Genomic DNA, 14,688 nt, shown 5'->3' with positions numbered 1-14,688 from the left:
AGGAGACCTTCGAAGCTTGGTCATTCGCTTGTCATGAAGGCAGTAGTAAGCGGATTCCAGTGGATTCATGATACCATAAATCAGTATATAAAAGCAAATTACTAACCCTTCAGATTTATTTGATCCCATATCACATCCTCACACACAATGCGTTTCTCTTCTGTAATCGTACTCGCTGTCGTCGCTGCTTTGGCATCATCAGTCTCTGCCACGTCCACTGACGTGGGCACCGAGGACTGTCCTTGGTTTTGCGGGTCTGACGGAGAATGCGCAGACTGTTATTACGGGGTTTGCGTGAGTGTCAGTAGTCTTCCTGGATGTGATACACGACTCACCTGCATGGTAGAGATTTTTTCTCTGCGTAGTAAGTCGCATCTCTGCTTTCACATCAATGCAGTATAGGACGTGCATACTAGTGAATGGTCGAGTTGATCAAGATTCAACACGCATCAAGAAAATATCGGTCCAATTACTAGATATTGGAGTCGGCCGCCCGGCGCGGAATTTCGCTCAACTAGGAAGTGTCTGTTGATAGGACATGTAACTTGAAGGACACAAAAAATAGTAGCACTATTAATGCCAGTAGATCATACGATTATGAGTGTACATGCGTACGATAGAGCTAATAAAAACACACCTAGGTCCCAGACCATACAGCTCCCAACCCTGACTTTCGACTTAGACCGTTTCAGCATTGTTCGACAATCCATCTTTTCAAACTCCTTAGAGGGGGGTGCTGTACATCTGTGAAAGGTGCTGCGAATAAATAACCACCACTGTGGGCTGCGAGCGCCTCGATCCGATTCTGAATCATGCAACTAGGTGGTTGAGTTGCAGTTGTGGTTGTCCGGCGCCACCGAGTCATAGCAAGCGCAGAATCTGTAGATCGTATCGTTATAAGTTGACCGTACGTGCGTACATGGAAATCAAAGGGTAAAAAGTAAAGAGTTGAAAACACACCTATAGCGCTCGCACTTTTTTCCAATTTACACTTTAACTCTTCCAAAACATCAAATCCAGCATGATATTTTTGAGGATGAAGCATATCATGACAAGGAATTACTCCAGCGAGTTGCTGTGTTGGGAGCCTTGATAACTGCAGGTGCTGACGAACTTCCCACCCGACAGAGACGCTCCGAATGCAGACGTACCGCATCGCACATATCTCGTTCGAGGTGACCTGCTACCAAGTCCATCCATTGCAAGTCCATGGCGGACATCCTTGATGCTGGGTTTGCAACAGTGATGCACAAACCCTATTCCTAGACTCGGAGGTGATGTCTCTTCGGTGACAGAGCCACTGTGAAATCTACGTTTGAAGGCCATTTTGAATCTAGAGACCCTCTGAGACGTCCAGGTTAGAGCTAGAGTTTGGAACGAATAATCTTTGATTGACTGCTTCTCGGCACAAAAAGGTTCGGAAGTATTTCTGAAGTCTTGAACGTTTCTAAATCCCACGCAGTCATCCAGTGAAACACCAAAACATCGTCGTAGTTGAACGTGTCACGACTCACGAGTGCTTTTGGTATCGGTCACCAAATTAGTACTCTCAAGTTAGCTGGCAAGATGTGCTGGCAAGATGTGCTGGCATACTAGTATTGCAGGTATGCATGCACAACCACGTAGTACGCAAGAATTTCGACAAACAGCACATAAAAGCTAATCATCTATCTTCAGAATGATCATCGTGGCCCCGTATCACACCAGTCACAAACAATGCGTTCCTCCTCTGCAATCGTCCTCGCCGTTATTACTGCTTTAACATCATCGATCTCTGCCGTGCCCGCTCAGAACCCAGCAGGCGCCGCTTATTGTGGCGTGCCTTGCTCCGTTAATTCAGATTGCACAACTGCCTGCCCCGGCTACAAGCTATGCGTAAGTATCAAGAATTTTCCTGGATTGGATAACATGACTCACCTGCATGGCAGCTCAATGAAAACTGCGTTCAAGTGAGTCGTGTTTCTGCTTTCACGGCGATGCAGTGTATGGTCGTTGTGACACTTATTGGTGATTTGTAGGGCCATTAAATGATCGTCGATCGATACACCGTCAGAAGGTTGGCATAATTTTCTGTCGAGTAAGAAATTACTTAAAATGCTACTAATAGGTTGGTTTCCTAGTGTCGAGAGTGATTAGTAGTGTAGCAGAAACGTGACGGAATGAAAAGGTGTGCCAGAGCAAGCGTGTCAGAGACTGAGAGACGATACGAACCGTCGTCGTCGTGAACGAGAACAAAGAGACATCGTACATTCAACAAAAGTGAAAACATAAACAATAACAAGAACAAGAACACAAAAAAACTCATACAGCAGAACACGAAAATCGAAACCCGACCGCCCCCCATCAAGTCCTCGGAAACGTGTCAACAGGAATCGGCTTCCTTGGCCCCCCAGACGACTCCCACTATATGACCACCCAAAAGACATCGACAAGCGCGAGTCCTGGCGGCGGATGTATTTGGGTGTGGGTACACTGGGTGGGGAGGCGTCGTGGTAACACTATTCGTGTTAGGGGCATGTTGTACGGAATCTGTACGCGCGTTTGGGTCTGGGTGTTGGTCCGCGTTTGTGAAGTTGGTGATGCGCAAGAACAAGAGGGTGTAGATATAATCGGAAGTGGAAGAGGCGCCACCGATCTTGATCCCAACTTCAACTTTGATTTCGACACAAACATCCTGCGTAACAAATTCAGAATCATGCATGGAGGACCAGCAACGAGTCAGAATACCGTGGAACAGCTCCATCGACTGCGAAATTGGTGGGTTTCGGGTCTTGGCATGAGAGGGAGAAAGGTGGGATCGCGGCGCTTTCCTCAAACAAGCTTGAGGATGAAAAGGAGTGGGAGATCCCATATCAGATCCTCACACACAATGCGTTTCTCTTCTGTAGTCGTACTCGCTGTCGTCGCTGCTTTGGCATCATCAGTCTCTGCCACGTCCACTGACGCGGGCACCGAGGACTAGTACTGTCCTTGGTTTTGCGGGTCTGACGGAGAATGCGCAGACTGTTATTACGGGGTTTGCGTGAGTGTCAGTAGTTTTCCTGGATGTGATACACGACTCACCTGCATGGTAGAGATTTTTTCTCTGCGTCTGAAACGAACAATCTGCTTCTCGGCACAAAAAGGTTCGGAATTATATTTGAAGTCTTGAACGTTTCTAAATCCCACGCAAAGTCCGAGTCATCCAGTGAATGATTTTCTAACACCACGTACTTAGAGAGGCCCGTGTCACGAGTGCGGTCACACCAAATTAATACTCTCAAGTTAGCTGGCAAGATCTGCTGGCATACTAGTATTGCAGGTATGCATGCACGACCACGTACGCAAGAATTTCGACCAACAGCACATAAAAGCTAATCATCTATCTTCAGAATGATGTGGCCCCGTATCACAAGAGTCACAACCAATGCGTTTCTCCTTTGCAATTGTGCCTTACCATCATTACTGCCTTAACATCATCGATCTCTGCCATGCCCGCTCGGAACGCAGTACTAGACGCCGATGAATATTGTCCCGTGATTTGCTTCACTGATAAAGATTGCTCAAAGTGCGTCTTCCATCGATGCGTAAGTATCAATAATTTTCCTGGATTGGATAACATGATTCACCTGTTGGGCAGTTCGATGAGACCTGCTTTATAGACTTAGTGAGTCGTGTTTCTGCTTTCACGTTGTATGGTCGTTGTGACACTTATTAGTGATTTGTATTTTTGATCGATGCACTGTCAGAAGAATAGACTGTTTCTCGGCACAAGAAGGTTCGGAAGTATATTTGAAGTCTTGAACGTTTCTAAATCCTACGCAAAGTCATCCAGTGAATGATAACATCTCATCATAGTCATCACAAAATTGCTCAGCCCCGAAAGTCCCAGTGCGAGAATATTGCAACAAGGCAAAGTCCAATTTGGAAATGGTGTGATTTGAGAAGCGGCCGCCAAGCCTCTCCAAAGTGGTTGCCGAGTGCCATACTACCTGTACACCCAAGGGGTACAGGTGTCGCAGCGGTTATGCGGGTACTTGACGGGTAAGACACGCTCGACATCGACGGATGTACTAGATGAATAGATAGTAGTAGACGAGAAAGAAAAAATCATGCGCACCTGGAAATGAGAGAGAATGAGCTGTCCTCGCGAGAAAATATGGTCCAAAGCGCCACCTGCAAGCGTTTGCGCCATGGTGAAAGTGGTGAATGGTGGTGGCTGGGAGTGCACAAAGATGCAGGTGATGTGGCGGGCACTGATTGTGGTGCTGCGGTTGATGGTCTCAATACCAAGCGACATCGAGAAGTAGGAGGCAATAAGAGATGGGGCGTGGCATGAGAGAACAGGCGCAAGAGAGTTAGCACGAGAGAACGGGCGCAAGAGACCGGGAGTATAGATCCATAGACATCGATCGGTCCACGAGAGAACGGGCAGGCACAAGAGATAGTAACTACAGGAGTCGCAGTAAGAATATAGAAAAATGATAAAAAGTTAAGACATACCTTGAGTCTCAATGTCACCAGCATTGGTCCCTTTCAACTCCCTCACGACCTATGGTGAACTCCAGTGATTATGGAGATGCATGCATGGTTTTAGGGTGACATCACTCATCACCAAAAGTCCAAAAACCTGACGCCACCTGATTAGGATTCTGGTCCCGTGGTTGTGTAGCTCATGTATGGCAAGCACAGATCACCAAATATCACTTTCATATTTATGATCAGGGTGAATCATGCAATAGACGAAGAATGTTCAGGCTGATAAGTACATGATAAGTCAGTTGTCATAATGAAATTCAAATGATGCGCTATGATCTACTATGCTATACCACCTGCAGCTCGACTGGTGCCTGATATACCTGGAGCTACCTAATGTAAGGCCACCAGTGACTCGACAGATGCAGCAAGAACTTAGGCCCACTGGCAAGACGTTACCCTATGTTTGATGTCAGTCGTGCAAACAAAAATCCGGCAAACAACTGACCGACCTTGCACTATTCTGAGGCAGCTCAAGACACCTAAGTCCAGATCTCCAGGTGTGAATGAGGTTGTCAAACACCCAACTGCAAGACAGCTCGTCCCTCGTCAGGGACCAAACATCGCTCATTTGAAGACGTTCCTCCAATATTGGCCTCATGGCGCTAGCCAAAGTCTTGTATGGCACCCATGTGAATGATCATTGGGTCTAATGATGGCCTCGTTGGCGTTTTACATAGAGAGGGGGATTGTTGAGTTGTTGTAAGGAAAACAGTCGCTACTTTGGAGATATGGATGTGCAATGACGATTGTGGGATAGACTCGATGGCAGAAGCCAGGACAAAACCTCTGAGTGCCTGATGACAAGCTTGAGTGCGGAGAAGCAAAGTTGGTGTGAGCAAGTTCGCCAGTATAGATGGGAGCAACTCTGTGAATGCAGGTACGAAAGTTGAGGGTTGATACACAGGAAAAGCAGATATAATCTTCACCAGTTTATAAGGCGCCATATCCCTCACGTACAAGAAAATCATCGTCTAGCTCCTTGTCAACCCAAACTTCATTCTCCTCATCATTGCCCAGGTCTTCAGGGTGCACTCCCATCACTGTCATCATCAGTCCACAGCTTCATCCTCCATGTCAGACTCTTCCGAGTTAAGCTGAATGTCTTCTTCCTCATGCGATGGCACAGCACCATCATTCCGCAAAAACTCATCCCACTCTCGTGTTACTTTGTGACCAACACCACCTCCTCGGAAGCGCATGAACATATCATGATCGACAAAACTGGGTAGACATATTAGCAGAGTGATATCAATACATAGAGAACACATACTGATTCACATAGAAATACTTGAAGTCTGTATTGTCATCGTCCGTAGCACATCCAAACGAAGGCCCAAGCTGAGTGTCAGTGTGTCCGTGTTCAAATCCAGGAATCAGATGTACACCCCGAATTACTTGGTCGGGGTCTACAAAACCGAAGCCTTCAGGGTCATCATGCTTGAAAAATCCAATGCGGTAGAGTCGTTTGGCTGACCACCCAGCTTTGTATTCAATGTCACGCCCGAACCAACGAACAAAAAGCACATTCATACGAGTTGGGGCCCATGCGCTGGTGGCACCCTGAGCACGATACCAGACATCAAGATCAAAAATCTTGATGACACTGGGCATACCAATAAGGGTGTCGGTCGTCGTCATTTTCATGTGAGAGCATCAGGACATCTGCGTGTGTTCGAGGATTGATTGAGTCTTGCTCTCTTCGCATATCATAAGTTGTATAGTTGATCCATAGTACGCTGTGCTCGCGGAGTTGGTTGTTAACAATGATCACCTGATTCCTGTCCTCGTCAGAGAAATTGTGCTCATCACCAGAGTAATCTATGCCACAGAGTCGTGCCAGTAAGTGATCCTTAAGGCGTGGAATGAAGTCCTACTGTGGCCATGAAGTTAGTAGGGGGTGTGAAAATACTTTGGGTACTCACCTTGATCGCCGGGTCATCATGCTCACCAATCCATGCGAACATATCATGTGAGCATTTGGGATACTTTGATATGTGATAGTGTGCTGAGGGTGATGTGCGTTTGCGCACTTCTTGCTGTGTTACAGATGCCAGGGTCTTCTGACGTTGATTTAGCACCTTTGCAACCAGTCGTTCACGAGCTTCCAGGTGTGTCATTGTTGCAACCATAGTCTTCTTGTTCTTTGATGTCCTTGGGTACCATCGCTTGACGTGTCGATGTTCGAGTTCGCCCTAAGCAGTAATATAAGAGAATAATACTACTGGCATGATAATCAATGTGAAACATACTGGCTGTGTAGTATAATTGTCCATCGTGCCCCTTTGCCTAATCGTGTTAGCATAATCTCCCAGCGCATGAAATTTATATGTCGAGATATTGAGGGACTTGTACTTTGGTCCAGCCTTTCTCTTCCCTGGAGCGGTGGACATTACATTTTGTTTTGCAGCTAATGCAGCCTCTCGACGACTTCGTGCTGCATACTTGTCAGGAAGTTCAGTTGTGTAGTAGTAATTGCACGTAGTCTTGTAGAACTTGCGAACTGATTGACCAAGTATGACGGTGGCAATATCAAAAAAATCCAGTGTGTCGGTGGTATGCATCTGAAGCTTCGCATATGCGTGCCATGACGCTAGGTCAAAGAGAAGGTCAAGGATTATGGTATTGTGAGGCTCGGGCAATAGATTCTCGAATACAGCCATAGCACACTGACAGAAAATTCAGATGATACACGATATCAATGGTATGGCTACTGACCTGCAGAAGATCCTCGAAGTCTCGAGTGGCCAATTTTTTCATGGCTGAAGCGTTATGGTGAAAGCGACGAATTGTTCCTCTACCAAATGTAGGGACTCCTCTGTATCTAGAAAGGATATTAGCATACAGAATCTGCAAGTGGGCTAGTACCTCGGCACCAACACACCAATGCACCACATTAAAAAACGACTTACCGTTCATTTAGCTTCTGCACTGCTGTTCCTCCAGCTGCATGCAAGATTCGCATCAGGTGCGTGAAAAGTGCTTTCCAAGCACCGATCTTGAACTCATGCAGTTGGTCAACCACAAACAGTGAAAACATGTCAATGCCATGGTCTGCTAGTCGTGCAGAAAATGTGTTCTAATGATAATTATCAGTCAGTGTGAACGTTAATAGGCATATAGTAGCACTTACACGAATTGGCACATATGATTCTTCATTAAGAATCGCCTTAACACGACTGCCGTCCACTGGAGCTCCAAGTTTGAAGATCAATTTTCGAGCCTCTTCCACTCGTTGTCGTTGTCGTAGGCTATCAGTGCGCTCCTGTGCAACCCGGCGCCTCATGTCTAGTACCATTCCCATCATATGAATGTCGGTCTTCTTAACAAGACAGCAAGGGCATGGACGCTGCCCTAAAATTTTGATACTAGTGAGCAGTACCCTCGAGTAACACATCAATATCAGCCAAGTAATGTCAGGTAGGACTTACTTTTCCGGATAATCTGCAGAGTACGAGAAAAACCGAGGGAATACCCTTCGTGTAATCCCATCACTACAGTGAATAACAATACCGTGCTCATATGCTTCCACAAACTTTCCATCAAGAATTAACTCCCAAATTGCGTGAACCAACTCGCGTTTGAGGTGCGTGAACGTGCTACTTGATGCTGGTTCACCAAATATATCCACGTAAATGTCTTGTAAACTATGTGGCAGCTGCAGGTAGGTTCAGTAAAATACGTTCATAAAGAGATGTATACATACATTGGGAATATAAGCCAAGTGGTGACATGCACGAGCTGTAGGCTTTCCTCGTGTATATTTGGACTGATTACCGAAGGATAAGTAAAGTGGCCAGAGGGATGCGTCTCCAAAGCTTGCTAAGTGAGTGGCGTCTGACCAGACCATTAGTGAGGCAATGACACGCTCGAGTTTGTCATTAGGATCTCGGGGAAGAGCGTTCAGTTCTTTGTAAGCATTCACCATTTCTGGGGAGGCATAGGATTCAGAGAAAATTTCCAGTGTTCGATTATCTGGGGTATTCCAGTACTGGCGGAATGGAGTCATGTTGAAATGCAGTGACACATCATCCTCGAACACGTGTGTGATGATATCAACTAGAGAACGGTGGTAAACACCAGGGATTGCGAGCTCAGGAGCATCAGTCTCTGATGGGAACTTAGCCTTCTCATTGGGTAAGCGGATCTTGACAGTAGACCTTTGCCAGCCATAATGTTCGTGGAAGGGGTTGGATTTACCATCAAGGTAATCATCTAGCCGTTTGCTCTCGTGCGCGTGATTGAAACCAACTAAGTCAGCCTGCTTAAAACTGGGATCATGAAGGAACTCAGCAAGGCGATTGAGTTTGGTTGCTGATTTTGCATTACTGCCAGAATAGTGCCAGGCCATCAGGAGGGCTGATGACGAATTTGTGAATGCTCCAAACAGATCATCATCACTGATTTTGGGGGAGGAGACTCCAGGGTGCACTCTGTGAGGGGTAGCGCATGCACCCTCCAGGGTTGGAGCATCTGTGACACCCTCTAGCGTGCAGTTAGCTTCTGGGGCCATAGTAGGACGCATTGGATATACGCTGTACAGACCAAACATATCCGGTTGTGTTTGGAAGGGTATGAGCTGGGGAGGATCAGGTAGATCAAAGGGTGGTGGTGAGGGCTGGGGTGACGAAGCACTGTGGCTTTGGGGGGCTTCATTCTCATTACTCGAAATGCCTGCATGTCGCTGCTGAACAATTGAAGGCATGTGTGCAAGGTGTGTACGTGTGCCTGGAAGATAGTCGACAAATCAACGTGGCATGCGAATAGTGCGTCCAGAACATTTTGATGTGATCGTAGGGGCTGGAGGTACGTTTGATGGACCACCAATATTCTGAAATCGGTAAGTGCACTGTAAGATTTGGCTCTAACCATCCAGACAAAACATACCTGATTTACTGCAGCTGTATCATCATCCACATCTATCTCGCCATTATCCATTGCCCTTGCTTCATCATCCCTCGCTTCCTGCATCACCTGCTCCTGTTCAATCCGAGGCCGTTTCGACCTCCTTCCATCGTTAGACTTGTGCCGTTTGATGGCATGGTGTAAAATGTCCGAGAGCTTCAGAGCTTTGTTCTGCAAGCAGCGGGAACGATGCCCAGAGAGTGATCTTTGTGTATAAAAGGTCTTACCACAGGCAAGGCAGGGCTGCTCCATCTTGATTGAAGAGTTGAAGGGCTCAGACTCGGAGTGATGCGACTCGGACAGCAGCTGACAAACTTTGGACTTGGAACTATTGGATAAGGTTCAATGTCAGTCTGGGTCGGATCAAAGCAGATGATATTAATATTAAATATAGATATTATATGGAAGCGTCAGCCAAGACAAATAATATTTAGCACTTCGCTCTCAACCCGAACTTCAGGACACATCAATACAATCTATGCCGATGGCTTGTAGGATCTAGAATGGCAGTGCCAAGGAGTGTAAGTAGGCGAGTTGGGATCAAGATGAAAATAGGGACTGACCTGTGCTTCTACAAAGCGACCGATGCAAACTTTTGACATGACAGGAATAGTTACCATATCAATGATGGACTTGATCACATCTGTAGCGCTAGTCTGGGGACCTGATGCAGCCACCACTGGACTTGCCAGACTGCGGTCAGCCTTTGATCAACAAGTCATCCACAGTCAGGATGCCCGAAGGTCTGAGTAGTTTGGACCAGGTGAGACAAAGCGACATTCGATATGAGAGACATTAAATTCGAGGAGCAAGGTGAGCGGTGATGCGCAGTAATAATAGTTGGAGTGAAACATATGCCACGCGCAATGCGTGCTCCGCATCCATAGCAATAGTCTGAGTACCTGAGGTAGCCACTACAGGACTTGCCAGGCTGTGGTCAGCCTTTGATTGGCAAGCCGTCCACGGTCAGGATGCCCGAAGGTCTGAGTAGTTTCATCCAGGGAATACCGAGCGCCGTTGAACACGAGAGACACTCAAGATCGAAACAAAAGGTGAACATGCACGCTCCACATCCATAGCGCCAGTCTGAGTACCTGAGGTAACCACTACAGGACTTGCCAGGCTGCGATCAGCCTCTGATCGGCAAGCTGTCCACGGTCAGGACGCCCGAAGGTCTGAGTAGTTTCATCCAGGAAGGACCAAACACCATTGAAGGCGAGAGAGATTCAAAACCGAAATGAAAGCAGGATAGGTATGTACGAAGGAAACATTGAGGCCGCAATTGAGGGCAAAAGGGAAGAGAAGTCGAACCAAAACAACATGTGATGGTGTCTGGCGTCGTCAGGAATTGGCGCGTACGCGGCGTTACGATACCATATCAACGATGGACTTGATCATGGCGGGGTCACTCTAAATGGTGGAGATGGATTAATGAAACAGTGTTTGAAAAAGGAATAAAGACGTACCATGCGTGAAACGCCCCCCACATTGCGAATATCTGCATGCGCTCGCTCAGACAGAGGGCCAAACATTTATGGTGATGAGTGGGGTTGTTGATGGGACGGGAGAAGCGCCTGGTTGACGAGAGGGGTGAGAACTAATGCCAATGGCGACCATGCACAATTGGGTATCTTCGTGTGCTTTGAGGGTGGGATACAGGAATGGCAGGAAGGCTTGAATGTATGGTGCGAATCCGGCCCGGATTTGAACGGAGCACATTCTCAGCACTGAAATGACACTGAGAGAGAAGACAACGTTAGTGTTGATGATGCAGATGAATTGAAGGGACAATCTCACCTCGCGACCTTGGGTAGCAGCAGTCGCTGGTCAGGACGTAATCTAGATGGAGAGTGAGCTAAAAAAAACGGTCAAAATACGTGGAAGGGGAAGTGGTGTTCCACCACTCAGCCTCGGGGCAGGGACGGGCTATACCGGGCTTCATAGGGAGGGGAGTTCAAGCAAACCGAAAAGAAAGGACGCTCACCGATATTACAATGTTCAGTGCCTTGCTCCGTCCCTCAGCCCACAGGAAACAGCTCAAAGACGAGCTCCTGCATACTCGGAGAGAGATGGAAGAGGCTGCAAAAGCTGAAGAGATGCGCAAGCAGGAGGAGGCCGCCGCCGCCAAGAAAGAATTGCACATGTCGAGGATGGAGTTTCTGACGAAGTCCAACATTTTGCATGTGACTTTTTACAAGTCCGCCGGCAAATTCCGGTAAAGGAGCAAATCAAGCACCTTTCCATTGTTTGAGCCTATGTTGTTCTAGAATGCCTCATGTTCCCTTTGTCTCTGTAGTTCGCAAAAACTTCTTATGTTCTCCCGCTGATCGTGTCTCAGCATCTCCAAGGCCGTTATGCCATATCCCTCCTCTCTCTACCCACAGCTGACAACTTCTGCCTCAGGCGGAGGCAGCTGTGGTTCTACATGTGCCTGCCTCAGGCAGGCGCTTGTATGTCCATGCCTGTTTGTCCTTCCCTGCCACCCGTGCCCTCGTTCTTGCTGTGTCTGTCAACTTTCTTCCTTCACTCACTTTCTATCTTGCTGATTTTGATTTGTGTGGCAGGTGTTGCACGTGCTTTCGAGTATGCGGCCATTTTGGGCCGTCAGTCTCTGCATTTCTTCGTGCACCTGTCGACTTACGCCTTCAACAGGAATGTCATGAACTCTGTCCCATTCCGTCATGTTTATCACTCCCTTTTCATTATTTTGTCTCATTTTCATCACCAGTACGTTCCCTTCATGCTGAACCTCATTATTCTCTGTAGGATTGATCATTTCCAGTAATAGGTTGGAAGGTGCATTCGAGCTCGCACACTCGATAAAAATCTTGTACAGCGTAGGCCAGTGCTGTTGATGAGTTTGGTATGCCAGTTGCTGTCTTCTGCCATTTGCTTGCGAGCATCGCAAAGGTGTGTTGTCCTCTTTGATTGACCCAATGATTGACGTCTACATCCACCCAATCCTTTCAGCATGTGACACCGTCCTTCAATGGGATTTTTCACCTCCCTTGGCTCTGAATCGTTAGTGGCGTATAGCAGTCCGAAGTATATTTCCTTGTAAGCCTTATTTTTCCTCAGCTTCAGTGTCGAGGCTTTGATTTGTGATTATTACTGACTGGTTTGTGTTTGCAGATTATGCCCTCTTGCTCCTTAATTTCTTTTAATGTGCTCGGCATCTTGTGTGGAGGCACCGGTGTGTTCTCCTTGACTACTTCCGTGCGAAATGGACAGTACTGATTACTGCATTCCCTCGATACCCTCTATTCTAGATCATTATTTTTCAGGCATCTTTTCACCGAGAATCACGTGTCTCAGTCCCGTGCGATGAATTCTTCGCGTTCTTGGATACTCTGCTCAATACGTCACTGGCCCACCTGCGTGTGCAACTATGTACACTCAATGGTTGTCAGGGTTTGGCGTTAGCGCAGACTGTCTTTGAAGCTTGACCTGCGAAAGGATCCGTTTACTCACAGTCAATTGTACACAGCGTTGTCGAGGGTCAGAACGTGAAGAGATATGCTGTGTCTATTTGCGGAGATGAACGAAGGACAAGACTGCAAACATTAAGTATTCAGTGACTTGCTACTGTAGACACCGTTGATTGGAAAACAGATGACCGAAGGCGTGTCCTTGTAGAAATAATGATTAGATGGTCATTCATTGCTTAATGTTAACATTTAACGTTGTAACTTTTAACCATCATGTTAGAAAGGATAATGACAAGGAAAAGTAAGTTTCTTTAATACTCTAGACATTTATTCTAATGAGACTCGGACACCTGAAGAGGTGCTTTAACACCGTGGGACCAATGTCTCCACTTTGCTTGGTGGATCCTGACATGTTCTGCATCTCTCTTAGCTAACATGTGCGTGATATTTTTTGCAGTTTCATGACTTTATTACTACTAACAGTGACTAGATCCAAAGACACGCAGGACCAGATGCTCTGGATGTTCAAGAAGATCATTACAGGTGCCCCTTACCTTCAAGAACCTGTAAGAGGTTAGACGCCGGAATACAGACCCTGGTTGGAGGTTTAGAACTGTGGCGCGGATACTTCCAGTAAGCTCAGGATCTCTGTAGCGACACACATTTGACCAACATACAATAGGAGTGTTCACCCTACTAGTGGAAAGAACATTGATGTGTCGACAGTGGTTATGTCACGGTAAGGCAGCTCAAGCCTGTCTCAATGATCACTACACATTAACACTCATGAAAATCTCAGGTTCAAGCAGGGTAGCTTTCAGACCGCCACTCTTGCTGTTCTCAAGCAGAATGATGCTCATGCACTGGACCTCTGCCCAGATTCGCTGCAGTTCAGGCAGTTGAAGAACTTCTTCAAGGGTGTTTCTGTTAGGCAATGACAGGGGTACTGGCCACCCGCACGGGTCGCGGGTAAGGGTACCTCGTGGGTAGGGGTGGGGGTATGACCTTTGGACACCCATACCCATACCCGTACCCTTATAGTGGGTAGTCACTTGTGTCATAACTCATCACACTTGCGGTCTCTATTGTAAATTGGTGAGTATTATTTCATCTATATACATTGTATGGACTTTGCTGAGCGGACGTCTCGTTTCTCTTCTCTTTGGTAGCATAAATGTCCGCGTCCAAAGTCCATGCGTGCTAGTCATGGAGAAGGACGACGCGAGTGGTGCGTCATCTTTGGCTTCTGCATTGTCCATGCTGTCCTCGGCTGCAGCGCCACCACATTCTTCTTCTTCTGCGAACACCGGTCCGAGTCAGTGGAGGTGGTGAGTCCTGGTTGCAACTCCTTTGTGGAGGAAGGACGATGAAGGCAAGACCGTTTGCAACGCGTAAGTTCTCATTTGTTGTTCCTTCTATATTCGTACCAATCTCTTATATACATACAGATGCAGCCTCTACTATAAGCTTCACAGCTCTGCTCGTCCCATTAGTATGAAATCCGATATTATTCGGAAGCGCTCTCGACACAACGCTCGTGCGCAGCGCTCCTCCCTCACCGAGCCCCCAAGCGCATCTAACATGCCTGGCACTCCTTCTGTTATGGAGGAGACAGTTTCAGAATGGGTTCTGGTGCGACAAGCACAGGTACTTCTTCGTCTTCGCGGCGCAGCAGCATGGACTCATCTGTCCACACAGTCGATGCAGGCACTGTTGTGCCACACCCGCCACTATACTACCCACCAACCCACCATGAGACCCGCACCCGCCATGGGGGTGTGGGTATACCTGCGGGTGCAGGTGCGGGTGCAGGTGATGCTTGCAACACCCATGGGTACAC

The 14,688-nt window shown here is 47.2% G+C and overlaps 5 protein-coding genes across 5 annotated transcripts; 4 read left to right on the top strand and 1 right to left on the bottom strand.

Moving 5' to 3' along the window:
* Nucleotides 1-1,449: 1,449 nt before the first annotated feature.
* On the top strand, nucleotides 1,450-2,176 carry F5147DRAFT_666121 (uncharacterized protein). Its single transcript, XM_041435153.1, has 5 exons — nucleotides 1,450-1,625; nucleotides 1,678-1,875; nucleotides 1,929-1,949; nucleotides 2,019-2,056; nucleotides 2,108-2,176. The coding sequence occupies exons 1-4, from the start codon at nucleotides 1,611-1,613 to the stop codon at nucleotides 2,025-2,027; spliced, it is 243 nt and encodes an 80-aa protein (XP_041298759.1). The 5' UTR covers nucleotides 1,450-1,610; the 3' UTR covers nucleotides 2,028-2,056; nucleotides 2,108-2,176.
* Nucleotides 2,177-3,128, top strand: F5147DRAFT_666118 (uncharacterized protein). Its single transcript, XM_041435152.1, has one exon. It carries the CDS (start codon nucleotides 2,408-2,410, stop codon nucleotides 2,960-2,962), a length of 555 nt encoding a protein of 184 aa, XP_041298758.1. The 5' UTR covers nucleotides 2,177-2,407; the 3' UTR covers nucleotides 2,963-3,128.
* A 5,630-nt stretch (nucleotides 3,129-8,758) lies between these two features.
* Nucleotides 8,759-9,220, bottom strand: F5147DRAFT_565118 (uncharacterized protein; the record flags this gene model as incomplete). Its single annotated transcript, XM_041430741.1, has 1 exon — nucleotides 8,759-9,220. A coding segment is annotated over one exon (462 nt), but the record flags the coding sequence as incomplete, so codon positions are not given.
* Nucleotides 9,221-11,414: 2,194 nt separating this feature from the next.
* F5147DRAFT_767413 (uncharacterized protein) lies at nucleotides 11,415-13,786 on the top strand (the record flags this gene model as incomplete). The annotated part of the gene is made up of 8 exons (XM_041440887.1): nucleotides 11,415-11,635; nucleotides 11,688-11,712; nucleotides 11,759-11,924; nucleotides 11,985-12,147; nucleotides 12,209-12,257; nucleotides 13,339-13,481; nucleotides 13,531-13,587; nucleotides 13,648-13,786. 8 exons carry the CDS (start codon nucleotides 11,415-11,417, stop codon nucleotides 13,784-13,786), a joined length of 963 nt encoding a protein of 320 aa, XP_041298756.1.
* A 166-nt stretch (nucleotides 13,787-13,952) lies between these two features.
* F5147DRAFT_602381 (uncharacterized protein) lies at nucleotides 13,953-14,416 on the top strand. The gene is made up of 3 exons (XM_041432257.1): nucleotides 13,953-14,239; nucleotides 14,297-14,340; nucleotides 14,394-14,416. Exon 1 carries the CDS (start codon nucleotides 14,042-14,044, stop codon nucleotides 14,216-14,218), a length of 177 nt encoding a protein of 58 aa, XP_041298755.1. The 5' UTR covers nucleotides 13,953-14,041; the 3' UTR covers nucleotides 14,219-14,239; nucleotides 14,297-14,340; nucleotides 14,394-14,416.
* The last annotated feature ends 272 nt before the right edge of the window (nucleotides 14,417-14,688 follow it).

Source organism: Suillus discolor (genome assembly GCF_016758755.1).
Source record: "Suillus discolor strain FC423 chromosome Unknown F5147scaffold_3, whole genome shotgun sequence".
NCBI classification, from domain to species: Eukaryota; Fungi; Basidiomycota; class Agaricomycetes; order Boletales; family Suillaceae; genus Suillus; species Suillus discolor.
This window is presented reverse-complemented; position numbering and strand designations above follow the sequence as displayed.

What these genes read in the sequence shown, in the direction of transcription:
- F5147DRAFT_666121 (XM_041435153.1), top strand. An exon ending in GCCCCGGCTACAAGCTATGC is followed by an intron (nt 1,876 to 1,928) that starts GTAAGTATCAAG and finishes CCTGCATGGCAG; the next exon opens with CTCAATGAAAACTGCGTTCA.
- F5147DRAFT_666118 (XM_041435152.1), top strand. Translation starts at nt 2,408, where the DNA reads ATGACCACCCAAAAGACATCGACAAGCGCGAGTCCTGGCGGCGGATGT.
- F5147DRAFT_602381 (XM_041432257.1), top strand. Translation starts at nt 14,042, where the DNA reads ATGCGTGCTAGTCATGGAGAAGGACGACGCGAGTGGTGCGTCATCTTT.